This window comes from Microcebus murinus, chromosome 1, assembly GCF_040939455.1.
Source record: "Microcebus murinus isolate Inina chromosome 1, M.murinus_Inina_mat1.0, whole genome shotgun sequence".
Taxonomy (NCBI): Eukaryota; Metazoa; Chordata; class Mammalia; order Primates; family Cheirogaleidae; genus Microcebus; species Microcebus murinus.
This window is the reverse complement of record NC_134104.1, coordinates 158,757,379-158,783,598: the sequence shown is the minus strand read 5'-3', so window position 1 is coordinate 158,783,598 and position 26,220 is coordinate 158,757,379. Positions and strand designations below refer to the sequence as shown.

Below are 26,220 nucleotides of genomic sequence, written 5' to 3'. Positions count from 1 at the left end.
ATCTATTGTAGGTAATATTGCAACAGAATGTCTGCATGCACAATCACCCTGCTTTCTGTTGGAGTATTTCCTTAGCATGAAGTCTTAGGAGTGGGATTACTGGGCCAGAGGGGAAGAACCACTTTCTGGCTGTTGCTGTAGAATGCAAAATACCTTTCTTAAAACACACACCTTTTGAAAGAACCATAAAGTTGGAGGGCTGGACCAGGGAAGAAAAGAGCTAGCTGGGGTGGTTGCCAAGCCTGGGATCTCTTCGGAAACACCGAATACAGGTACATGCAACTGATCAGACCCCAGTCCTTGCATCTAATGTTGCTCAAGTGCTTTTCTATCAGGTGACAAATATGTCCATGTGTGTGGGGTACTAAGACTGTTAGGCTTAATTCCAGGCACACACACTCAAAGCACCCACTTTCCCTCCTGTCTGAGAGAGCGCATCAGAAAGCCAGCAGCAAACAGACTTCCGGCTGTGCCATCTTCGGACCATGCCTGCCGCCTGGCCTGGTGCAGCACACCGACCCACAGCTGGACTGTTTAACGAGTCCCACAGGGTTAGTTTCAGGCTTTCCTCACCACACTTCTATGCATTTTCTTCCTAGATTACCAAATGTTTAGAATTTTGTTGGCAATTGCTCAGTTTTCATGGACCACTGCTCTGTGACATGACTTTCTTATCTATAGTAGACCAAATCTTTTTTAAAAAGTTTAATAATTTCTTTAAAAAGATGACATTATCACCTGAATTCATTCTATTTTTATAGCCGTTCATTGATAAAGCTTTGGCATTTTATGTAAATAGCAACTGTGGAAGATACTGTGCTTTACTAGAGACTAAGTCTTGCCTGCCTGGAGCTCTGCTCCACCCTGCCCCCCAGAGCCACACCCACTTCACCCCCTTCCCCCAGCAGGACTTGTGCTGTGACTTCCCTGCTTCTCTGAGTGTCTGCGCCTGCCCCCTCCCCCATGCCATCCCTTCTCCCCTTGTTACAATCCCACTCATTGTGGGAAAATGCTTACTGTTACCCCAGAGGAGGGTGAGGGGCAAGTCTGAATTTTTTATATATATATAAATTTGGATAGCTTCATTTGCTATTGTGTTACTTTTGAATGAAAACTTGTCAAATAATTTCAAAAAAGAAAACGTAGGATTCCCTTTCTGATGTTTGTGCATATCCACAAATTCCCTACGTGGGTTCACGTTTTCACCAGAACCTGCATCCCCGTTCACCTCTTTCCCAATGGATTCAGTCCAGGAGACTGAATGCCTGGGGTAGGGTACAGGAGCAGATTCTATTCAGGAACAGTCTAGAGCTGGGTGGCACCAGCCTGGAGAATCACAGGTCACAAATGTCCTGAACCCTGTGATCCTTCCAGGCACTGGACACCCAGATGCTGGGGGTGGTGAGATGGCCCAGGTACAGGGTGTCTGATCTGACCTACCAAGCGACAGACAGGACTGTCACAGCCCATGAGGAGAGGCCGTTCCAGAGAAAGGCTGTCAGGCTTCCAGGGATTCTGCTGGGACTGTCACCACTGGACATCCTGGGGAGGCCAGAGGGGCTCAGGGAAGCCACATGTCTCCCAGTCTTAGAAATGATCTCTCAGCTGTGGGTCCTCACTGCTTTCTTTTCGCTTTCCTTTAAGCAATCCTATGTGACTTACCAAGAAATGCTGCGGTGGCTCCCTCCAGCATCTCATGTTCTCTGCTGACCTAGGTCCACACAGTAGGCATGCAGAGGGAGCCTGGGACCTCTGGGACAGGGGGCAGCCACTGCCTTGCATGTGGTTCTCAAAGGCAAACAGAGAAGCCCTTGGTATGGCTCTTACCTGAAAGGACTTGATGAAGGTCCACAGCAGCGTCCGGATGCCTTCCCCCCTGCTGAGAAGCTTCACCAATCGCATCACTCGGAAAAGACGGAAAAAGGTGATGGAGATTCTATTGCTTTCTTCAGAGTTCTGAAGGGTTATCATGGAGAGGTCAAACCCAATGGAAAGTAGAACATGCAACACTTTCAGAACAACAGCAACAGATGCAAAGGTGACAGAGGTAAGAACTGAAGATGTGTTTCTAGGGCCTTTTTGTCTTAAAAAGCATGATATGAAAGGAAGAATTACATGCTAACAACACAGAGCTTGAAAAACTGCACCCACACACAGCACATGCATGTCCACGTGTTCTACAGGTTAGAGAACGCCGGGCTGGCCAGGATGGCTGGACACTGATGATGGATGCAGCCCACTGCAGACACTGCTCTGAGGACCCCATGGAGGACACAGAAAACCAGTGGAAAACTCGACATGGCCAAATAAACTCAAGGAAAAGGCCCAGCCCCTGGGGACTAGTCACTGATCTTACCCCAGGTGTAGCAGTTGGGACAGGGACATTTTCACTTTCAGTTGGCTTTAAGAAATCAAAGATTGAAAGGCATTAATGAACCGGGAAGGGATCAATGGTTCAGGAGAGCAGTCCCCCCTTTAAAACATGTGAGGTTAATGTCCTTGGACAACACACTGCTCCCTCCCTGGGGAAACACCAGTGGCTCTGCCTGGAACTGGACCTGAGGGTGGGCAGCCACTGGCCGGGCACAGACACACGGCCACTTTCTAGCTCACGTCCAAGGACACGATGCTCCTGGCTGACAGACATCCAGGGAAGACAGTGTGCCGGGGCCTCAGCTGCCCCCAGAGACAGAAACACGGAACGCGCCTCTGCTTCCGGGGGTGAGGGACCACCCTCCCTGCTTGGTTAGGGCCGTGGGTCTCGGAATGAGCTGCCCGCAGCAGGCCTCCTCACCCCAGGAAGGGAATGTCTTTAGCAGCAGGGCAAACGCGGCGCCCGCCGGCAGTCCACAGACCTCCTTGGCCCACGCTCTGTTCCCACAGGACCAAACGCCCGGGCAGTGTGTGTCCAGTGATGGCCGCCCTGGCAGGGCTGCCAAGGAGTGGGACAGACGAGTCCATGTGAGCAGGACAGGGGCTGCTTCCCTACAGAAGCCTTGCCGCCTGCCCCACAGCTCAGACTGCGCTCAGACTGGGGAAGGCCAGGTCTGCAGACTCTGGAAGGCACAGCGCAGGACCAGCTCCGTGGACCTGGCGGCTGGCACTTAACAGGTGCTCAGTGAGTGTGAGAGGGAGCGCAGGAGTTGCAAGCAAGCTCCAGCCAACACCGGGAGGCATCTTTGAATTAATGCCAGTAATTTAGCTGAACCAGAATCAGGACATGCTATCTCTTCTTTCCCTTCGGTGGTGTCACCTCCACTGCAGCCACTCATCTCCCGGGAGCAGAGAGAGAGCGATGGCGCTCTCCTGTTAGGGGCTTCCAAGGGGGCTTCCCGTGTGCTGTGTCTGCAAAGCTCAGGGACACGTGTGCACACTCCTCAGGCCACTCTCCCTGGGGAGGCAGGGAAGAAGGGCTCATTCTGAAGCCTCTCTCTCATCAAGGGCTGCCTCTCAAGACCAGGCAGAAATTCTATAAAATTTGTAGAAAATAAGGGGTTGGAGCACATCGGAGAACAACTGAAATCTAGCAATGTGACTGTGAACCCGAGCGAGCAGATTCTGAGAGTTAAAAGGGGTGCTTGCTTCAGATCTGCGACAGTCTGTCCACACCCAGGGTAACCTGTCATTTTTCTCTGCTATTACCTCACCTCAAAACAAATAACCTCTCCTTACAGGGACAGATAATGTTTTTCAACTTAGGACTTTGACAAATGAAAGAGCTAGTTTTCCAACATTATTGCTGTCCCCCACGTCATTCTCACTGAGTCTGTGCATGGGAGGCTTCACTACTGCCCACCCAGTGAGCCTGCCTGGGGAGGGTGCATGTGGGGAGGGTGGCTGGGGAGGGTGCGTGGGGAGGGTGCATGTGGGGAGGGTGCATGTGGGGAGGGTGCATGTGGGGAGGGTGCATGTGGGGAGGGTGCGCGTGGGGAGGGTGCGTGGGGAGGGTGCATGTGGGGAGGGTGCATGTGGGGAGGGTGCACGTGGGGAGGGTGCACGTGGGGAGGGTGCACGTGGGGAGGGTGCTTGGGGAGGGTGCATGGGGAGGGTGCATGGGGAGGGTGCATGTGGGGAGAGTGCGTGGGGAGGGTGCGTCCGGAGGGTGCGTCCGGAGGGTGAGTTGGGAGGGTGTGTGGTGTGGGTGCGTGGGGAGGGTGCATGTGGAGAGGATGCCTGTGGGGAGGGTGAGTTGGGAGGGTGTGTGGTGTGGGTGTGTGGGGAGGGTGCGTGTGGAGAGGATGCCTGTGGGGAGGGTGCGTGGGGAGCGTGAGCACATGTCTCCGCGTGGGCATGCAGCAGTGTGCACAGGACGGAGCCCTCTGCAGTTAGACTTTTGGGGAGACGCCTGCCTGCTACCCCTTCCCATCCCACTCCAAGTTTGACACACCAATCGGACCCCCTCCCTTAGGTGTGAAAGTTACAGCCAAACTGACTTTCAAGGGTCTGTGTCTTCTTCAGCTGATAACTTTGAACTATGACAAATCACAGACTATGAGCTTCAAACCCTGGGTATTCTGTTGTTTAAAAAACAAAAAGGAAGAGACAGCATTTATGGAGGGACAAGACAGCACAACGTGCAAGGAAGAAGGAAAGAGCACAGAGCACACCAAGCTACATGTATCCACAGTGTGCCTGCCACACGCCCCACCCCGCCACACGCCACTGGGCTGGGAGGACTGCTTCAGGGAGCACGTGCCTGGCAGCACTGGGGGCAGTGCAAGTTGCCAAAATATCTTACAGATTTGAAGAACCCCAAGGATGGCTTTACCCAAACTACAAGTGCCAAGCCGATGAAAATGGCAGGCCAGCCCTCATCCTGGCCCCCACACTGAAACGGCCTGGGCATCTTTCACAAAATCTGGTCACATTCTTATGTGTTTCATCTGGGGCGTGCCTGCACACTGGGAATTTCAAAAGCTCCCAGGTGACTGTGTTGCCGGCACAGAGAGCGTCAGGCCCCGGGCCAGGGTGTTCAGCTGGTTGTCCACACCAGCTAAGGCCCTGCAGGCTTAGGGTGACCACGTTGGGTGAGGCCACTAGAAAAGCCCACTCAGACTGCGACAGCTGACCAGGTGTTTCTTTTGGAGTTGGTGAGGGTTCAGTGCTTGGAGACACAGGTTAGACTCCAGCCCCACCTTCCTCATAAAGGATGGAGGAGCTTGGACAGGGAGCTGGTGGAGGGTGGAGAAGGAACATGAGTGAGCTGACAGTGTGCTCGGCTCCTAGGAGCACCCACAGGACACCCCGGAAGACACGGGATTGGGAAAGCACGCACTCCCTAGGTGGCTTTCCAAAGATGACTTTGGGGGGCTGGTCATCAGTTTTCAACAGGGAGAATTCCAGAGTCACCTGAGGGCTCAGGCTAGACAACCTTAGTAGTTCCTTTCAACCCTGAGATGTCACATTCTGGGAACCCTACATGGAGATAGTAGGGGTGGCCTCAGGGGGCTGAACTATACGTCATAGTCCAGAAAGTTCCTCGTGTTCCTGCAGCTTCCCTGGTGTTCTCTCTAGCCTCTGCTCACAGGGCTCCCCAGCAGGCTCTCGAGACACAGGCTCTGGGCCAGCCCTCTACAACCGTGGAAGCCAAAACAACCCTGGGTTTCCCAAATAGAATCAATGGGATCAGTCTGTATTTTCTGTGTTAATTTCCATCTTTGCTCAGAAGAACAGAGAGGATGTGGATTTCCACTTCAGACAGGAAGCAAACCGGCATCCCAGAAGGGTTGGCTCAGTTATTACGAGGCATCCTGGAGAACCCAGTCTTTTGGCCCCCCCACCCTGACTGTTTTTGACCTGGCATATAAGACCTCTGGGGGTGCTTCTTTATCTGGGGGTGCTACGTCTGTGACCACAACCAGTGTGACCTGGTTCCTAGAAAATGTCAGCATAACGGAGGGGGCTGAACAACCTTACCATGGGTTCGGGACAAGAAGCTGAGTGCAGTTGTTGGCCACCTTGTCCAAACTGGGTACCTGACAAGGCAGGGACAATTCTTGGGTGTATGGAGTGAGCTCCCTGCTGACTTTTTACATGCTCTTTGGTAAGTAATAGCAAGGCAGAAATGGTTTCTAAACAAGTGTTTTGCCTCTCAGACATTAATGACAATGGGAAAAGACTACATGCCAGCAACAGCCATCCCCAGGTCAGGGAAAACGTGTTGCTGGGCCATTTCACCATCCAAGGAACAAACAGGTGTCAAGGGGGAGCGGGAGTGAGCCCACCAATTGCCATCTGACATTTTAGCAGCTTGGTGATGTCACAACCAAATATGGAGACAATCCCAAGAGAGCTACCACGCCAGGAGCAGAGCAGGGCAGGGGACGCGGGCAGGTGACACACGATGCAGCGCTGGTGAGCATGCACACAGGACAGTGCAGAGGGCCGTTCAAAATGTTCTTGCCAAGAATATAAACACAAGCTTGATTTCTCATTTCCGGGCTAGATAATTAATTCTGGAAGATAACACTGGCAAATCAAGTCACAGAGCCAATGTGACTGACCAAGACAGCCGAGCTCAGGCTCCAGGCTGGAGATGACAACATATGGGATGGGAAACAATTTAGATGACCATGACCGGTCCTTAGCACGTCCTGTGAAATGCAGTGAAAACCAGAGGTGGGAGGCCAAAACCAAGCACACAGTCTTTAGAAGTGCTTTGCTTTAACAACGACTTCACCGTATATATGCTTATATATACTTGCCGTTACAATTTTCTAAAAATAAAACCAATATGAAAATCAATTAGGCAACAGAAAAGAAAGATCAACAGAGTTTGAGGGAGAGAGGAGAGCAGGTTAAACATTGCAAAAAATAACTTATGGCAGCTAAAACCAGCCAACAATGAACCAAGGGTGTTCATGCTCAGCTGACCCCAGAGCTCAGGGGACAAGGCCAGCAAGGATGTGACGTGCACTACTCCCCTGGGGAGCTAGGTGTGTGTATGTGTGTGTGTGGGGGGGGGGGGTTGTAGGAACCAACGGCTCCACTTGTATCGATTTATGCCAGAGGTTAAGGATACCCAGTCTTTTCATCTTGTGTCTCCCCAGAGCCTAAGAATGGTAGATTCTCAGGACACGTGTGCCAAGAGGTAGACTAAATAAGACAGCCCAGTGGAGAAGCACAGATCTCCCCAAGGTGGTATGCTAATGGCCCAGGGTGGGGACCTGGCATTGCCATGGCTGGGGAGTGTTTAGTCTCAGGCTACAGCTGACCAGGGAAAAGGTCAGTGACAGAAAGCACAGTATGGGAACGCTTGCCAGTGTGGCTTTGCAAGTCTAATTGCACGAAAACCTGTCCTATGTAGATACCCATGTCAAATGCTAGCTAGAAACTTTAGTGTAGACCTGCCCCTTTCCTGACTGATGCAGGGTGAAGCAGGGCAACCCTGAGACACTGATGAGCAGGTGGGTGTCCACTTGGTGGACAAACCTTGGCCACATCCTGGTACCCAGAAATGAAGCATTTCCTCCACCACCTGCACAGCACTTTAAGCACCCAGCGCTCCAAGGAGACCTGCTAAGATGGTAGTTCATTGTATTTTCACTTCCTTTATAGACTGCCTCTGACTTACATAAGGGTCTGTTCCAGAATCTTCGTGTAACTATACCTTAATGTAGGTTGTGAGCACTTTATGTTCTGAGATGATTAAGCAGGCAGATGTCTGGCCATAAACTCAGGGGAGAGCCCAGTTAGGAACCTGCTGTTCTCCCATTAGCACCAGATTATTTTATAACCAAGCATCATTTACATATTATGAATGGCAATTTTATAGCTGACTTAACATTTCACATAAAGTAGAATTTGCACATATTTGGGCTTCAAGAGGCTGGGGGACATGCATACCTACGTCTTATAAAATACATTTTAGCATCTTGTCACGGCACCAACTTGGGTGTGATGAGGCTTAAATCACACACTCATGGAGAAGGTGATATCTTACAGTCCATTTCACATATTACAGGGAAAAACGCGCAATAATACCCTCTTATCTTGCAACATTTTGGGTTTTTTTAGCAAATATTTTCAGATATTCAGATTGTTTTACCATCATAACACACCTGTAAGGCAGGGGGCAGATATCATGCACCCCATTTGACCCAGAGGGGACTGAGGCTGGGGCCCAACAAGTCAGTTTTGAACCAAGGCTAGGTCTTGGCGTTGCCAGGCTGGTGGCTTTCTCATATTCACATTCCGGAATCCCTTTGGCACCAGGCAGGTGGCACAAAGGGATTTCATAGCCCTCGTGCAAGACAGGCTGTCTGGGCACCAGGACGGACCTGCAGATGCTGGTCAGGTGGGCTGCTGCGGGTGGGGGCAGGTCAGACTGGCATCGTGGAGCAGGGGCCAACGCTGCACGAGAGCTCCCTCTGTGCCCCACTCAAACTGGGCACTTGCACAGGACCCCACTGAGACTTGCTGACAGGCTGGGCACAGACCATGTGGACAGGGCCCTTTCTGCCTGCCCAGGCCTCCCTGTCTAGCATGGGTCAGACCCAAGGGAGCTAGGCAGGAGGTGGTACTCCCTTTCTTAATTTTGGAAGGGGGTTCTCAGGATGCTTCTTGAGGGGGTCGCTCTGCCTACCACACTGCTACTGCACTTGGTCCCCCCTCAAAATAATTCAACTGAATGTAACAAAGAAGCAGGGACAGCGCTCCCTGCTGTGCACAAGGCCCTCCTTCTCGTCCCCAGCAGCCTGCCATCGGCACCCACCCTTTGGGAGCTAGAGTGTGGTGTTCAGCAGCGTCACCTGAGACTCAGGCAGACAACAGGGACAGGTGCGGGCACCATCGGTCACACAGCTGGTGGGGGACAACATTCACATCCTCTCCCAATTAACTCCCAGCCCTGACAACTTTAATAAGATCTTTCGAAAAATCGTTTTAGTTCCAAAATGGCAATTCCACACCTACTTCCCCACTGTCTTTCTGGGAAGGGGACGGAGGTGAGGTGAAGGGGCAGACACAAATTATCCTCAGTCTTTCAAAAACAACTGTGCCTACATTCCTAGACTGTGTGGAGATTCAGGGCAGTGCTTCTAGTCTGTTCTACAGCAGACCGAATGAAAACGACCATGTTAGAGGACACAAAGTTTGCTACTTACATTCACTTCAGTTATAGCAATATCAACGACGCTACCAACAACAATTAAGGCATCAAAAGTGTTCCATGCATCAGTGAAATAGTGCTGTTAGGGCAAGCATTCAGAAGCCACAGAGGACAGGGAGCACAACAGGAAAAAAGAAGAAAAGGACAGTGTTATAAAAGGGAAACATTTGAGCAATATGCCACTGGCTACTTGAAACATCACCTTAAAATAAACACGTTATAGATACGTCACTTTGGGTATTGCTTCTGACACAGCAAATAAAAACAACGAGAGACACTCTAGCCTCCCTTGCCTACTGGTGACTGGGGTAAACGCTGGGAAGAAGCCTGTCCTCTAAGAGGTGATTTGTGTCCACAGAGGCCTTGGGATGAGGCTCTGCCCTAAAAGGCATCTTTCCTGCAGCTCTCATTGGGAAATCCTAGTTTCAGATCAGGTGACTGGGATCTGTGACTTGTCCAGGTGATGCCACTGCAGGGCAGGGAGCGGAGTGCGCACAGACAGAGGCGAGAGGACACAGGCAGCAGCTACACCAGGTGCATACTCACGTCTGCTTCGCTGAGGGCCACGTCTATAATGCTGCCGATTACGATGAGGGAGTCAAACGTGTTCCAGGCGTCACTAAAATACCCCTGGACAGAGCAGGCGAGGGCAGATGTTTATGAGCACGTATGAGTGAAACATCACACGGACCATATGGGGCATATCCGAGTCCCCGTGGCACCCATGGCAACCAGGTGGGTTGGGAAAGCCAGAGAGGCAACAATACTGTCTGCTGGTGGAAAGGGATGCAGCAGGGAGGTTGTGCACTGTCACGTGTGAGAGAGGGCGCGTGCACACACATCACACACACGCAACGCACACGCACGCACACAGACCAGGTCCTGAGCAGCAGCACCCCAAACAGAACATCTGTAGGACCAAAGGAGGCATTTGGTAACCCTGCCCTCGTCCCGGAGTGATGACCCCAAAACCCTGTGAGCTGACAGAAGAAGGTTCCCCCGCTCCTCCCAGGCTCCAGTCTGCCCCTGCCTTTGCTTCCCTCCCCAGGAAAAGGGCACCAGCTCTGGGCATTCCACACGCTCTCGTTTCTGTGCCCCTCAAACGTGCCAGCAACCCTCCTCCCCTCACCAGCTCAGCAAGCACGACAAAGGCCGTGCCCTGCGGCAGGGTGGCGAGACAAGGCCCTGTCTTCCAAGAGCTCTCGCTCCAGTGGACGTAGGTGAAGGCTTCCGGGGAGCCGGCACAGACCAGCGGAGGGCTCGGCGGTGGCTGTGGGGTGGGCTGCGGAGGGAGGCCACCACGGGTGCCGTGGGCAGGAGTGAGAGGACTCGAGGGGCTCCCACTTCCTTAAGGGAAGCCGGGTCACCAACGGGCCCTTGCTGCCGCCTCAGCTTCTGCTCCTCCCTTCCCCTTCGTCCTCCAGGCTCAGAGGGCTTCTTCCCACCCCTCAAAGCCACCCCGGGTGCCTCCCGACCTCCTGACCCTCCGCAATCCCAACTGCCCCACACCCCCACCCTGACCCTGCTCAAACTCACTCCCTCCTTCAAGGTCAGACAAACGCCCTTCCCTGAGGGCCTGACTGCCTGGCTCCACCAGCCAGTGCTGCACTGCCCTCACGCCCTAACCGAGGGACACGGGGCTTGCCTGCAGGCCTGCCCAGCAACAGCCTCGAGGACAAGGACTGTGCCGCTTGTTCTGTCCCCACCCCACCAACCCCGACCTTGAAGAGCCTGGAGCCCAGTTAGGGTCTGGCTGGGGCCACGTCTCTGCCTTGCGCCGCCCTGCACTCACCCCGCTGTCACCCAGCTGCGCCTGGTGTTGTTTTCTCAGGTCCTCATATCTTGCCCCAGTGAGGAAGGCACCTCTCCACAACTGCGACTCAAGTCTGTGTGTGCCGCCCGCCTTACGCCTTCCCCTGGGCCAGCATGGCAGCGCGAGGCTAGTGCCCACCCTCTCCCAGCACCCGGGAAGAACGGAGGCTTCTGCTGGCACGGGGCAGACCGTCAAGGTCAACGGCTCTCTATAAATCAGCCGTGTCTGCCCCAAAAGCCAAAATATGTTTTAGAAATAAAAATTCAGGTATGAATTATATAAAAAGCATTCCAGCATGCTTATAACTGGGGGCAATTAGTGCCATATAAAGAAAACCAGAACAGAATGTACTTCCAAGTGTCAGGTCCCAGGAACTTGGGATCATATGCAGACCCAGAGGAAGCCACTCAGAGTCACAGCCTTTTGTGACACTACAGAAAATGTGGACATGTGGACTGTGCTAATAACTGCAATGGGGATGTTCACCATAGTTACTATTAGTCCCTCCAGATGCATTTACGGTGGAGTCATCACACTAACTGATGGCCTGCTTTTCAAGTTTCATCTTAAATAACCTAATATTTCCCTACCTAAGAGCTGTGATTTCTGACTGTTTTTTGTTTTTTTTTTTTTTTTTTAAGAGACAGGGTTGGCCAAGCGGAGTGGTTCACTCCTATAGTCCCACCTACTTGGGATGCTGAGACAGAAGGATCACTTAAGCCCAGGAGTTTGAAGTTACAGTGAGCTACAATGACATTACAGCACTCTAGCCTGGGTGACAGAGCAAGATCTTGGCTCTAAAAAACAGAGAGAGAGAGAGAGAGAGAGAGAAACAAGGCTTTGCTGTGTTGCTCAGGTGGTCTGGAACTTCTGTGTCTAAGTGATCCACCTGCCTCAGCTATCCAAGTCACTGGGATTACAGGCACATGTGACTGCGCCCAGGTCTCTCACTGACCCTTAACCTCTCCCCCCACCTTGTAATCCAGTGCTCTCTCACATTCCACCCCCACTGGCTGCCTCACTCCCAGACCCTCTTCTTTTAGCAGTCTGATAGTGACAAAAGGAGTTAGCCTGCACCCAACTGAGACATCTGTGTATAAAAGTCTAATGGGAAAGTCTACTTAAAACACACCACGGCTCATATCTTCTAGCTTTTCTTCTCCTGCATGCACGATCCTTGGCTGGCCACTCAGAGGACAGGTGGGCAGCCCTGAGGTCTAGACCGGTGACACCAGCCTGAGAGGCATGCTAGAGAGCAGGCCCAGGATGTGAGGGAACACAGTGGCTCCTTCGCCAAGGAAGCGTCCCAAGGAAAATGCCGGCCAAACCAGCGTGTGTCGTGCTGTGGCTGAGCGCCAGGGTCGCACGCATGCTGGGTCCTTTTCTAAATTCTTTATATTGTCGCCAGGGGATAACAGCAGTTCTCTGGTGGGTGAGCCACAGGCACACTCGGAGCAGCAGAGCCTGCCTTTCCTTCCTGGACTTAGCAGCAACTCAAAAGCGAAAGAGAGCACGCTGACCCCTGCCTCTCCTCTGGAGGTGACTTGTGCCCTGACCAAAGGCTAGGCCGTGAGCAGCAGCCAGAGCTCCAGAGTTCTCACAGAGCAGGGAAGATCAAGCCCTTCCTTGCCTCCTCTGCGGCCCTGCCCAGGCCCGGTCCCCTTGGTACCCCGAGCTGTTTCTCTCCTGCTACTTTACATCGTTCCTCAGAGGCCAAAGCCGCCCCACGGGCGCTGGGTGCCGGCCCTCTCACCTGCTCTGGAAGTTGGTGCCTCAATAGCTCCTCTCTCCGCACAGTGCTCAGCTTTCCCGCCTTTGGGTGATTCCCATGAGCCACAGCCACTCTCAGTCCTGGTGTGCTGCGGCGGGCGAGGCCCCGTTACCTCAGCAGGACAGGGGCTCAACACTTCTTTGGGTGATTCCCATGAGCCACAGCCACTCTCAGTCCTGGTGTGCTGCGGCGGGCGAGGCCCCGTTACCTCAGCAGGACAGGGGCTCAACACTTCTTTGGGGTCCTGGAACTGTTTGACAATCTCATCAGTTTTCGCCATAGAAAATGCCTCACACTCACAAAATTGAGCCCAAATCCTAACAGTCCATGGACTGAAAGTTGACACACCTACTCTAGGCAGCGGGAGGCTTGAGTTGGTGCAGGTGGCTGGAATCACAGGCTTCGACCAGGTGGCTCTGACAAGACTCCAGGGAGACAGAAAATGCCAGTCCTCCCTTCCTTCCCACATACTACGTCCCTGTTTAGCAGCCTCCTATTCATCAACTCACTGTCAAGCAGCATGGTTCGGTCGCCCCACCCTTCCCCGCCACGCTGCCTGGCAAGCAGAGGTAAGACACGCACCCACCTCCATGCTCTCTGCTCTCGGCCCGTGACCACATGTTCTCCTGCAACTGAACTCCGAGGCCGGGGCCTCCCGGGTAGAGCCAGCAGTCAAATCTATTTTTTTTTAAATCTAGTTCCACCTACCTGAAAAGACCAAGCAAGTCAGCCACATACAGTAACATCTCTTACTTAGAAACATTTCTGACTCTGGACACGTAAAATCATAAACCAGACTAATGCAGGCCTTGGGGCCAAGGAGCTCCATTTTTTCTAAGAACCCCATTTTCTCACTGTCTGCTGATGTCTGTCCCCTGCCCGACAGCAGTCTCCCAGGGGGCAGAGCCTGCGCCCTGCTGTCCCTGGCCATCTAGCCAAGACACAGCACAGCATGGGGCGGTGAGAGGGCAGCGTCTGTGGAACGGGTGCAAGCAGGAAGCAAGGGAAACAGCCCAAGTCCAGGTTCTTCACGCTGCCTTCCTTCCCTCTCATCTGCAGACCTGAGGAACCCTACACGAGTCACCTGCCTTATGTTGTTACCGTGGCAGCCAGAGCACTTACTGGTTTCTGGCAGGGATGGTTTGGGCAGTATTTGACCCAAGGGATGACCCACAGTGCCAACTTTTGGCAGAAACTAAAACTGACAGCTTTCTAACTAGCACAGCCTTTCCAGAGTAAAGCGGGGGCTTAAAGGAAATACATCCTACTCTGGGCGCTGCTCCACCCTAATACCCTGCCATAGGAGAGTGCCATCTCACGCCCAGGGGCTGCATCTACAGGCTTGTCCAGGTCTTCCTTCCTTCATCCTCACTGCATAATGACCACGCAGCAGGCACCACGTGAGGCACTGCGGACCCAGAGACAGAGGACTTAGCCCACCACCTCAAGCAGCTGCTTGTCAGCGGGCGGAAAGGCAGGTACGGAGTGACGCTGGCAATGTCACTGCAGGGTGAGCATCTAACAGTCACACATGCCAAGGGAGGGCTGACTCTGGCTGGGCTGGTGAGGACAGTGTCGTGGAGGAGGTGACACTTCAAAGAGGGCTTCCAGACGAGGCATGTGAGCATGGTAAGGCCTAGCATGTTAACGTTGGGGCGGGGGTGTGGGGGAGAAGAAATGGCAGAGAGGGAGTGGCAGGAAGGGGCAGAACATGGGCCAGTGTTTAGAAGAGGACTCTGAATACTAGACTAAGAAAACTATAAATGCCTTCTCAAGCAATTGGTGGCTGGTGCCGGAATTTCTGAAGAGTGGCCCGGTCAGCTCTGGGCTTCCAGAGGGGATGTGTGGCAGGTGAACAGAAAGGGCGGGGCAGAGGTGGGAGAGCATGTGGAAGGCAGGCAGAGTGGCCTGGGGGGAGGAGGGCAGTGCAGGCTTAGGAGCTCCAGAGGTGCCACTGAAACCCTAGCATAGAGCATCTTACAAGGTGAGAAGAGGACCAGGAGAGAGTGCTGGGAACCCTTGGCGATGAAGGGACAAGGGGAGAGGACATAAAAGTCTAAGGACAGAAACGTTTCAAGCTTCATTTGATATTAAAAATAAATCTGCTAGAATAGACGTGACCACTGAAGAACTGAAAAGACAGTATCAAGTTTTCCTTCCAGGAGGTGGAGAATGAACACTAGGGAGCTTGCTGGGACTTTATTAAGGTGCCAGGGAGCATGGAGCAGGGAGTGCCTAGTGCCTCGCTCGGCTCTGCACAGAAGCACAGCGACAGCACTAAGATGCTTTCTTTTGTCCCCAAACCTACCTTTTCCTTACTTTTTCTAAGCTTATGTGAAGAGCAATGTAAATTAGACATTTTCAGGGTAGAATTCAGATCGAAACGCTTTAAGGACTGAGACTTGGGGACAAAGTGTGGCTTCCTGGAGAGGAGCCCACAGCCACAGCAGGTGGTCTGGCCTAGAACACATCCTGGACTAAACACCCAGGGTGATCAAGAAGCACAAAGAAGGAGCCCCAGACAGACCAGGCCCTTCCGACCCCACAGAAGTGCTCCGTACACCTGCTGGGGCCAGCGCTTTGCAAAAGGCTCTTCTTTGTGAATCTCTCTCCTTGGCCGGCTTCCTTGCGAAAGACCCAGTTCCTGGGCTGGGCTTGTTACTACCAAAGAGAACAATGAGTGAGAAAAGGGCAGGAGAATTTCAGGAGAGTTTGAGTTGATTCTCTCCCTCACGGAGGCACAAGGTGACACAGAACCTCCCTCCCTGGCTCTGGGGGACGTGGCGGCAGCGCTGTCCAAGCGCAGGGAAGCGGCTGCTGCTTCTGTTTTCAAAGTTCTCTCTGTCGTGATCTGAGGTCGTCTTGTGCTACAAAGCTATCTTGCTGAGCAAAACTAAAACGCAGCACAATATCTAGCAGAAATCGCCCATATAAATCTCTGATCTGTCAGAACTGATTATAAATTAGCTACTCATTTCCCTTTGGTATCACCCATCTGTTCACACGCCACCGCCCTCTCCTCCCAGGTTTGGATATTTGCTGGGCAAAGCAGCACACTGAGGCTGCCAATGCGCTAAGGCCTGCTACAGGGTGTGAGCACACGCGCACACACACACACACACACACATATGTGCACGCACACACACGCACACACACACACACACACGCACACACATATGTGCGCGCACACACACCGTGGGGGAGTGTGCTTTCTCCTCAGCCTGGAACAAGCTTTCAAAAACTTCAGAGCTTCGTCAGCAGGCAAGGGAAGACATGGCACAGCTACCTGGGAAGGTCCCACAGACGTGTCCCATGTTGCATTTCTCAAGCACTTTTGATATTCTTTGCAACCTTTTCCATCAGTCCAGACAAATATTGTTCAAAGAAGTAAAGGTAAGAGAGAAGCAACCAAAATCTCAAAGGAAATTAAGATGAATTTGGAATAGGAGGAAATGTTTATGTATGCAGATATGGACAAGTCACAGTAGGTAACATCTGGCCATGCATCAGGTGCCAAATTTGACCCCACTGCAATCACCCCAATTGGTCACTTACAAGTGTCCTTTCTTTTTGGTCCACAAAGATCTGATAAAGATTGCAGAGATTAATTCAAATTAAAGAAAGGAACGTTGGAATTAGAATTTCCTGTAACTATGGAGTATGTGAAACCATCCATTTCACAATCCACGTCTTACTGGAATCGGTGTTGCCAGGTACCTTATGCACAGATCACAGGGAACTGGGGCACCAGACTCTGGCATTCTCTAACTCTGAGACTCATGGGCTGGGCTAGGAAAGAAACTGAGGGCCAGACGTTCCACCGTTCAGCCCGGTATGGGCTCCTCTGTCTGCAGTTTCAGAGCACAGGAACACTGCACTAACAGCTCGGTGGCGGCGAAGGCAGCATGGCTGACATCTGTCTGCAGCACGGCACTACACGCCAGGCACGACCGCCAGCATTGCGTGTACAGTGATTCTTCACTCCTCACAGCCATGCCATGAAACAGGACTATGAGCATCCTCATTTTATGGATGAGGACACTGGGCACAGAGCAGCTGAGTGACTTAGGCCGGCAAGTGGCGGAGCAGGAGTCGAGTGCAGCCCGGTTTCAGAGCGTGCGCCCCGACACCAACAACACTGCCTCTGGCACTGCAGCCTTGGGCACCGGCCGGAAGCAGGGCCACTCCTCCCAAAGGAGGCACCACACACTGAGTCGCCAGCACGGTTCAACACATTTCACGTCTCGCTTGTCTTAAAGTCAAGTGAAATTTTTCTAAATTAAACAAACAAAAGATGGTATGGCTCTGAGAAGTCTGTGGCTGGTTTTAGCATTTTCCATAAAAGGTAAAAAGGATGCTGTAGACCTCGAACAAATAAAACCAAAGTCTGAAAGTAAAATCAGGGTCAAATTCTTTCTGATGGGGTTATGGTCAAACATTTTCTCCAATGCTCAAGTAATGAGGCAGATTTCCCTGAGACACCATGATCCTGGCTATTCTAGAAAGAGAAAATCTGGTTTCAGAACAGCCTTAGCCTATAAAAGTTCCAAATTCTCTCCTCCCTTCTTTTTCTCAGAATTGTTTTCATGACTTTTGTTTTTGCAGATTCATTTTCCCACATGTACACAGATAGTCTAATCAGATTTTAATGTTCTCAGGTGGTAACCCAGTTAGCAGCTGGACAATTTAGCATAATTCAGTAACACAAGACTAACAGGAAGTGGGTGCTTCTCTGGGGTGATTCAGCAACAGCCTTTGAAAAGAAGATTTGGCAAACTCACCTTAGGCTTAAATGCAATGACTTTCAAAACCATCTCAACGGTGAACACGCCAGTGAAGACCATGTTCAGAATGTCCATGGCGTCATTGAACATCTTGGACTGCTCGTAGTGCTGTGGACGGAGACAGAGGCGCAGTTCTCAGAGACTCAGCCGCGACGACACAACTCACAAGCGGAGGCCCCTGCCCTGCGGCCCTATGGGCGCCCCCCAAGCCCATCACCCTCTCCCAACGACTCCACCTCGACCAGCACTGCAAGGTCACAGGGTGAACTCCCACAAAGTGCACGAGGTCCGTGACAAGATGAGGATGACTGAATGATGAAGGGAACAAACATATCCATTTCCTCTGCTCAGGAAAAAGGGCATTCGCCCTTTCTTCTGGCAGGGCCTATATTCGGGGCCTTGACCAGGGCACAATGCAGAAACCACCAAAATGTCTATGAACAAAGGTAGAACTTGGTTAGGGATAAATTTTATGCCATATAGGTGTATATTTAACAAAAGGCGGTGTTGCCTTGACTCTGCACACTTTTCCCTCCATCAGCCTAAGGTCCTTTTCATTCATAAAGAATGCTTAAATTAAGAAAAAAATGCCAGAAAATTTATCCCCATCTTTAGACTCACATTCCAGACAGCACTGAGAGTTGGTTTGATTTGCTCAAGTTCCTAAAGTCAGTGTAGAAACTGGATCTAGACCCTGGTCTTTGCTTTCTGTCCTCGTGCACTATCTACCAGGCAACATAACTTCTGAAAATGCTCGCTATTAATGCCACACTGTAATCAGGATCGGCCAATTAAAATGAATTGCATTCTTTGACCCAAATGTAAGCAAGAAGTAGCTATCATTCAGGTCAAACGCAATACATCATGAACTGGAAAATTCCCCACTGCCATAGAGAGCCGCTAGAGGACAGAAATGTGACTTATGTTTTGTTTCCCAACACTGGGTGTTATTCTGGGACAGGCTGAGCTCAACGTGCCTGACAAGAATTACCCAGCATGAACCTTATTTCTCAGGTAGGCGTGACAGATTTCCCCATCTTACCAGTAAAGAAAGCAAGGCTTCAGGGAATTTAGCTTTCCCAAGGTCATCCAGCTGGTAAGGAGTAAAGTCAGGACTGACATGGCTGTCCACCTCCAGAGCTTTAGTCCTCACCTGCGAGCTGGCCACGGGACGCCCATCGTAAACGCTTATCAAGGTGAATGCCACACTCCACACTCAGGCTCCAAGGAAACGTTACCTACCGTCATGCTGTGCAGACAGTCTCTTAAACAAAAGAGTGATCTTAAATTCCTAGAGTGACAACTGTTTGCCAGAATGGGACTCTGGCTAAACTAGAGCCCAGACTCATCAGAAAATGAAACCCATCCTGAGAGGGGCAGCATTCCACCCTCAGGATTTGGGTGCGAGGCTGTGCAGAATGCCCAGACTTGACCCCCACAGCTGTCTCCATTTTTACCTGCATGGCCAAGCAGAGTGTGTTGAGCATGATGAGGACAAACATCATGTACTCGAAAGGCGAAGAGTTCACCACGTACCAGAACTTGTACTGGTAGGGGTTTTTGGGGATGTATCTCCGCAAGGGACGTGCTTTCAAGGCGTATTCAACACACTGACGCTGCAACGGCAGAAAAGGGCGAAAACGGGGTTCTGAGCACTTCCGGGGAAGGAAGCATCACGGTCGTCTGCTCTGAACGAGCGCACTCAGCACCTCCTGGGGGGGACCACAGCCACTGGTGGAAGTGACTACAAGCAAGCTCCCCCCGCCTCTGGCACCTCTCAGAGTCACCAAAGGGCCTTCCTCCATGCCTTCTCTGCCTCATGTAACTCTGGGGGTGAGCAGAGCACCCACTTGGCTTATTAAAAAAGCCTGAGTTCAGAGCTTTCAGCTGTTTTTCCTGGGGTCCTGCAGTGCACGGATAAGCACGGGGGTGAGGACTTGGCCCAGCCTTTGCCCTGTCAGGAGATCATGTCTGCAGTGCTCCTGCCTGTACTTCCTCCAGGAGAGGAAGCCAAGTGACAACAGACTCAGAAACCCTCAAGAACCAGGGGCTGGGCTCATTACCGAGCCTGGCAGCCTACCGGCTGCTCCAGCGTGGACCCACATGAGACTCGGCTCAGGAACCGGAACACACTGACCATAACTGTCTCACAGTAAACTATCTGTGTGTCCACCCAGGAGCTTTTGGGGCTTTGGAGCTTGTCATGTTCATCTTAGACTCCCTGGGCTGTGGTCAGCAGTGCAGCTGGACTGCACTCAGGTGGGGCCTAGCCAGAGCACTATCTTTCCCACACTCTGGGGACAGAGGCTACAGCAAGCCCAGAGGGAGCCTCCAGCCCTGAGGGCCCCCAGCTCCGCATCATGGCCTAGATCTGCCCACAGGCCTCTGCTTCGAGGCTGGATGCAGACTTCAGATGGGTCCCTCTGGCTAGGACTTGGTGCTGTGCTGACTCCAGGGACCTCTGATTCAAGCCTGTTCTGGAACTCAGGTGCTGAGTCACTTCCAGTGCTGGCTGCCTGGCTGGCCTGGGCCTGGCCCTGACACTTGTCCTCCTTGGGTGAGCAAAGTGCTGGGCCAGGCTGCTTTTGGACTGTCTCTGCAGGAACACCCTGACAACGCGAAGGAAAACCTTCCTCCAAATCAAGCCAGCACGTCTTCACATTTCCCCAGTGGAAACAGCCAGCTGTGGGACAGATTGCCTCAGCATGCCATGGCCACTTCCCCCCAGGAAGCCCATGCTGCAGATCATTCTTGCTTTTTACACAGTCATCAAAACAAAGATGCTACTGATAGAGGGCTTGGGGGAAACTCCCAGAACAGAATCTCGATCTCACAGACTCTTTCAAGGCAAAACCAAATCTCTAACAAGCAACTCTGTAATGCTGTCAATTTAGAGAGAAGGCAACGAGCCCCAGAGAGCCGCAGGCTGTGCTAAGGTCACAGAGAAGATGCTGGGAGAGCTCAGGGCTCCCGGCTCCTACATGTCCTCTGTAACCAGAGCCAAAGCCCCACCCCCATTCCGCCAGATTGGCTAAAACAAGGTGCAGACAAAGGACGATGCTGGTATCATCCCAGCCCCAGATCTGAAGTTGCCAACTTCCCTGTGGTGGTACAGGGTACTTCCCCTAAGTCAGCAGTTCTCAGCCAGGGGCAACTTTGCCCCTGTCCAGGGGACATGTGGCCATGTCTGCAGAGGATTTGGTCATCCCCGCTAGGGTATGGAGGTGCTACTGGCAACTGGTGGGTAGAGGCCAGGCCTAACCCTAACCCTAACCCTGTGAAACATCTTACACAGCAGGAAACAACAGAGCATCATCCAGCCTAAGATGTCAATAGCACCAAGGTTGAGAAATGGGGCCCTGAGTAGATACTAAAGACTGTCTCTCATTAGGGACTGCAAATGGTTCAGTGTTTGCTAGCCTCTGGCCACAGCACCCCGTGAGAGTCTGAGCCATCACTAGTGGGTCAGGACCACAGAAGGTAGCCTACGCATTCTTTGATTTCACACCAACAGGTCCGGGGATGGACTCCATCATGACAACATCTAGTCTGTATCTGGCAACCTAACCCCCAAACTGGCTGAGAGCATGCTCTGAGCAGGGCCCAGCCTCAGGGATGGACGGCAGGTGGGCGCCCTCTCTGGGCGTGGGGGTGAGCAGTCAAAAGAGAAGGCACCCCTTTCTTGCTCAAGGGACAGAAGCCCAAAGAGTGTGTGACTTTAACCTGATTCTTGTCCAGCTCACAGTTCTTATACTCTTTTTCCCCCTGCTCCTGAAATGTAACGATGACAAAGCCCACAAAGATGTTCATCATGAAGAAAGCTACAATGATGATGTAGATGATGAAGAAGATGGAGATCTCCACACGGTGGTTGTAGACTGGGCCGACGTTCTCTCCATTTGAGTCGATAGCTTTATACAGCAACCTGGAGAGCAGAAAAACCAAGTGAGGGCCTGCTGAGCAGTCCAGCCCACTGCCTTCCCTGGGGTCTCCTTCTGAACTCCTCCCGTAAGCACCAGCACCCACCCAAGCCTCAGGCCCAGACGGCAGCCAGTACCTAGAGGAGGGAGCACCTGGCATTCAATCACTGATGGATAGTGTTGAGGACGTAAAGTCAAAAGATCTCACCGATACTCAACAGCACTCATTCCTACGCACAGAGGGGAAGAATATCACATGCGAGACCCCAGAGGAACTGAAAACTGTGTATGCACTGGCAGAGACAGTGAGCAACCAACCAGAGTGTTTCCAAAGAACTAAGGGAGCTTCCACAAACTGAAATATGCACTAAAATTAAATATACGCTGAGCAGAACTCTTCATAGAAAGAAGGAAATTACTGTAACACCCCCACATTCAACTGACCCCTATTCTGATGCAGACTCAACACTTCTGGGGCACCCAGCCCGTGGAGCACGGTGCTAGACACTCACATCCTCTCTCTGAACCCTCACACACACCGGGAAAGGCAGATGTTACTGTCACACCATCGTATGGACACTCAGAGAGGCAGCAAAGCACCTAAGGTCACACTCTTCAGGGGCAGAGCTGGGAGCTGAGCCCAGGTCTTCCAAGCCCAAGTCCCAGATTTGTTCATTTCCCATCAGTGGCCACCATGCTGTGCTAAAGTACAGCACTCAAAACCTGAATCCACAGCCAGCACCTCCACAGAGGGAATGGGCTTCCTCCATGCCTCTCTTCTCCCAGGACCAAGTCCCTAATGAGCAAGCTCCACCCCCTCGTCCCAACACCGGCAGGAGCTCCTGAGAATATCTGACTGTCACGTGTATCCGAGAGCTCTGCCAGCTTTCAGGGCCCAGCCCGCCCACCTTCTGCAGCTCCTCTGGGGGCGAGAGTGAGCCAGGCAGGGCTCTATGTCCGTTCAGATGTTCTGATGCGGGAGCTGGTTCTGGGACGTCAGAAAGCGCAGGGCAGCACAATGGCACGGAGACCTGCCCTTTGTACTCTACCTTCTCCTTTCTGTTCTTACTTCACCCGCTAAAGTCCCAGCATCCTTCAGAACCCTGCTCTGCACATTTAGGACACACCGCACCAGACCTCCCGCCTGGCCTGACTCCCTGACACAGACTAGATTTGGGCTTTGAAGGAGGAACCACGTCTAGCCAACTGTTTCCCCAGTGCGGAACGCAGCAGGCTGCATGGAGCTGGCGTCGATAGCACGGTTTGTGAGTGGGCACCGCGGTGAGACCCAGCAGGAGGGCACGCCTGTGCCTGGCACGCATTAGCATGCTAAGTGTGAGGGGGGACGGACGCGTGGTTTGGACACTACCGAGACCCTGTCAAGGAGCAGCCTACGCAGCTTTCCCGCCACGCGACAACAGGAGTCCACGTGACCCACGCCTCTTGGGCCTCGCTGCTCCCACCCAGAGGCGCTGCCCAGACCTACACCATCCCTGCTCCACAAGCCACTCGCCTAAGCCCTGCGGGCCAAAAAGTGACTGATGGGTGGCCCAAAGTGAAAAGGTCGTAGGGCAAGCCTGTGACGGGGGACGACAGAAGCGGGGCTGAGCACAGGCCCCGGGAGCACGCAGACGGCCCTGGGAGACTGGCGCCCTGGTACTCACGCGGGCCAGCCCTCGAACGTGGAGACGGTGAAGAGCGCCATCATGGCAGAGAGGACGTTGTCAAAGTTGAAGTCACTGTTCTGCCAGAGCCGCTCACGGACCACAGGGCTGTCAGCATCCCCATCCTTGTAGAGGATGAAAAGCCCCCTGGAGAGGAGAAGCAGCGTGGGTCGTCTGGCTGCACACGTGGCAGGTGGAAGCAGAAGTCGGCCACGCGGTCCCAATCCCACCTCCAGACATGTCGTGCTCAGCCACCAGCCAGGCCCACAGCTGAGCAGGACACAGGCGGTGCCTCTCCTCTCCTCGCCCTGCATGTAGTCCGCTTTGTGGTTCAAGTGACCGCTGAACAGCTATTAGCATAATGTGCGTTCTCAGAGCACTGTACACAGCCGGCACCGTCAGTCTGCTAACCAACGGAGGCCACGGAATAGTAAACGCTTCTCATATATGGTGCACTCAAAGCACGTGCTGAGGAATCAAAGCTCTGTCCCTAGAACATTCCGTAAGCTCTGGGAAACAAGCCCAGTACATTCTTATCTGCATTTCAGTTTTAATCAAATCTCTTTTTCTTACTAATGATATTCCCAATTTTCATTCCAAAAGAATTCCATAATTTCTGGCACACAGTATTTTTCACAGAACTCCATTTCTGGAAGGAACCCTCGAGTCCAACATCTTTATCTTACAGATGAGGAAGCAGAGGCTTTGAGAAGGAAGGGACAGCGTCTCCAGGCTACCAGGGAGCTGCTCACCTCCAGGGGGCGCTACACACCCATAGCCCTTTGGAAGACGCCTCTAAAGGTGCACACCCACAGTCACATTGCAACTGGTGTGGACTACACTATCCGCTTCAATGAAACCCCAAGCCAAGGCAAGCTAGACCCCAGTCAGCTAATCCCTAACGGGCGGGAGACACAGGCTTTTGCAGAGTCTCAGACCCTAGGCAGGGGTTTCCATGCCTGCCTACGTAGTCACTGCACCCCCTCTGGAAGAAGAGGCACAGATATTTCCCACCTTGTCTCTCCTCTGCCAGTTCTCGTGCATGGAAATATATGCCCAAAGCGGGCACAAGAAGAAAGGAAGGGCCCGACGCGGTGGCTCACGCCTGTAATCCTAGCACTCTGGGAGGCCGAGGCGGGCAGATTGCTCGAGGTCAGGAGTTTGAAACCAGCCTGAGCAAGAGCGAGACCCTGTCTCTACTATAAATAGAAAGAAATGAATTGGCCAACTAATATATATAGAAAAAATTAGCCGGGCATGGTGGCGCATGCCTGTAGTCCCAGCTACTCGGGAGGCTGAGGCAGCAGGATTGCTTGAGCCCAGAAATTTGAGGTTGCTGTGAGCTAGGCTGATGTCATGGCACTCACTCTAGCCTGGGCAACAAAGTGAGACTCTGTCTCAAAAAAATAAAGAAGAAAGGAAGGCTCAAAAATCTGGCAGCAGAGGGTCGCCAGTGCCTGAACACCAGGAAGTTGAGTTTTCAAGTTCTGGTTTAGGGTAAATCATCCACATGGCTGTAGGGGAAGCTATCTGGGCATTTCATGATTATTATTGCAGGGTTTTCCCCACCTCGCTTATAGATTCTACACCAAACATCGAAAGATGCCCTCTATCCATTCCTTTGGGATAATACAAAAGTTTTGGAAAGAGACAGGTGTTGGTTGCACAACGTGTCTGTACTAAATGCCACTGAATCGTAGCCTTAAAATGGTTGGTTTTTGTGTTATGAGAATTTCACCCCAACCTAAAAAACAAAACAAAACACGATGTATCCAGCCATGAGCTGAGCACACAGGCCTCTTTCAGTCCACGACAAAAACTCCTGAAATGCTAACACAAGTGAATCCTTGAAGTTTTCTATTTGTTCTTCCACATTTCCCACTTTCCTGTCAGGACTCACCTGCACTCTTCGGGGTTACTTTTGGCTTCATCTGTGCAGCGGTAGAACTTCCCCTGGGTATAAAACAGACAGGAAGTCGAGTGCAGGCTTCTCCTTAGGGGACTCAGCCTGGGCCCTATGCTTGAAGGCAGCACCCTCTACCTTGAACAGCTGGACGCCAATGCAGGCAAACATGAACTGGAGGAGGGTGGTGACGATCATGATGTTGCCGATGGTCCGGATGGCCACAAAGACACACTGGACCACGTGCTGGGGAGAGGGCAGAAGGGCGTCACTGTCCTTCAGTATCCTTGCACAAGGTGAGCTATAACCGGCCAAGACAGTCTACGCTTATGTGCATTTTTTATTTTATTTTTTATTTATTTATTTTATTTTAGCATATTATGGGGGTACAAGTGTTAAGGTTACTTATATTGCCCATGGCCCCTCCCCCTCGAGTCATTTTCCACCTTTGTGGTCCCCTGTGCTCTGCTTTGCAGATTGTTCTCTGCAGGGAGGGACCTGGGAGGGGCGCTTGGCAGTGGGCCCTCCTTGGTTTCCCCCAAAGCAGTCACCTTCATCACAAGAAATGCCACAGGCGCAGGGCTGCCTGGCACACAGGCCCAAAGAGCTCCCATCCCCAAAAAGGACTTAGGAAAATATGTCCCCTAGCCTTTTGTCTAATCTGCATGAGAACAGATTTAAAGACTAAAATAAACACAAAGAAGTACTGCTAATAAAAAAGTAATAAATGAACAATCATAAAGAAAAATAAATTAATGAAAATAAATGATTTTTAAAATCCTATTAGCACTTGGCACAGGCGGCTTAATTGGTTAGAAAGCATTTTCAGATGTATAGCCCACTTTAAAAGTCCGTCAGGCCTCTGCTCAGCTGCGGCCCAGAAGAGTCAGTAATTACAGCCAAGCCCAGCCCCAGCCAGCCCAGTCTAGAGGGGAGGGATCAAAACCTTAAGTCCTTTTGCTCTGTTGATTGCCCTGAGGGGCCTCAGAACCCTCAAGACCCTCAGAATCTTCACCACGGAGATGGCACTGGATCTAGGAGAGAGCAGACGGAGGCATGCAGAATATACGATGGTGGATAGAACACTTAGAGATCATTTCACCTGACCTTTACTTTAATACCACTATACAATCTGTGTGGGACCCATGCGGGGCTGATCTCTCTCCACCACACACAGTCTTCTCCCCGCAGCCCACGCGACGCAGCCCCTCCCGAGCCACTCAGAGGCCTTGATAGGCACACAGCTAACCTCGGCA

The 26,220-nt window shown here is 52.1% G+C and overlaps 1 protein-coding gene across 10 annotated transcripts in view; it reads right to left on the bottom strand.

Annotated features, from left to right (window-relative positions):
* The window catches only part of CACNA1D (calcium voltage-gated channel subunit alpha1 D), a 304,390-nt gene that overhangs the window by 37,912 nt on the left and 240,258 nt on the right, over positions 1-26,220 (bottom strand). For 5 of the 10 annotated variants that reach the window (XM_012771604.3, XM_012771603.3, XM_076008584.1 and 2 more), the window contains 10 exons: positions 25,911-25,998; positions 25,103-25,210; positions 24,962-25,014; positions 23,062-23,208; positions 21,201-21,402; positions 18,935-19,093; positions 17,475-17,585; positions 9,105-9,188; positions 2,357-2,401; positions 1,828-1,956 (listed from right to left, as the gene is read on the bottom strand). In XM_012771604.3, coding sequence (XP_012627058.1) covers positions 1,828-1,956; positions 2,357-2,401; positions 9,105-9,188; positions 17,475-17,585; positions 18,935-19,093; positions 21,201-21,402; positions 23,062-23,208; positions 24,962-25,014; positions 25,103-25,210; positions 25,911-25,998 — 1,126 coding nt within the window. Of the gene's footprint in view, positions 1-1,827; positions 1,957-2,356; positions 2,402-9,104; positions 9,189-9,655; positions 9,740-17,474; positions 17,586-18,934; positions 19,094-21,200; positions 21,403-23,061; positions 23,209-24,961; positions 25,015-25,102; positions 25,211-25,910; positions 25,999-26,220 lie in introns of all 10 variants that reach the window. The other 5 variants (XM_012771611.2, XM_012771606.3, XM_012771608.3 and 2 more) reach the window with 2 other exon arrangements.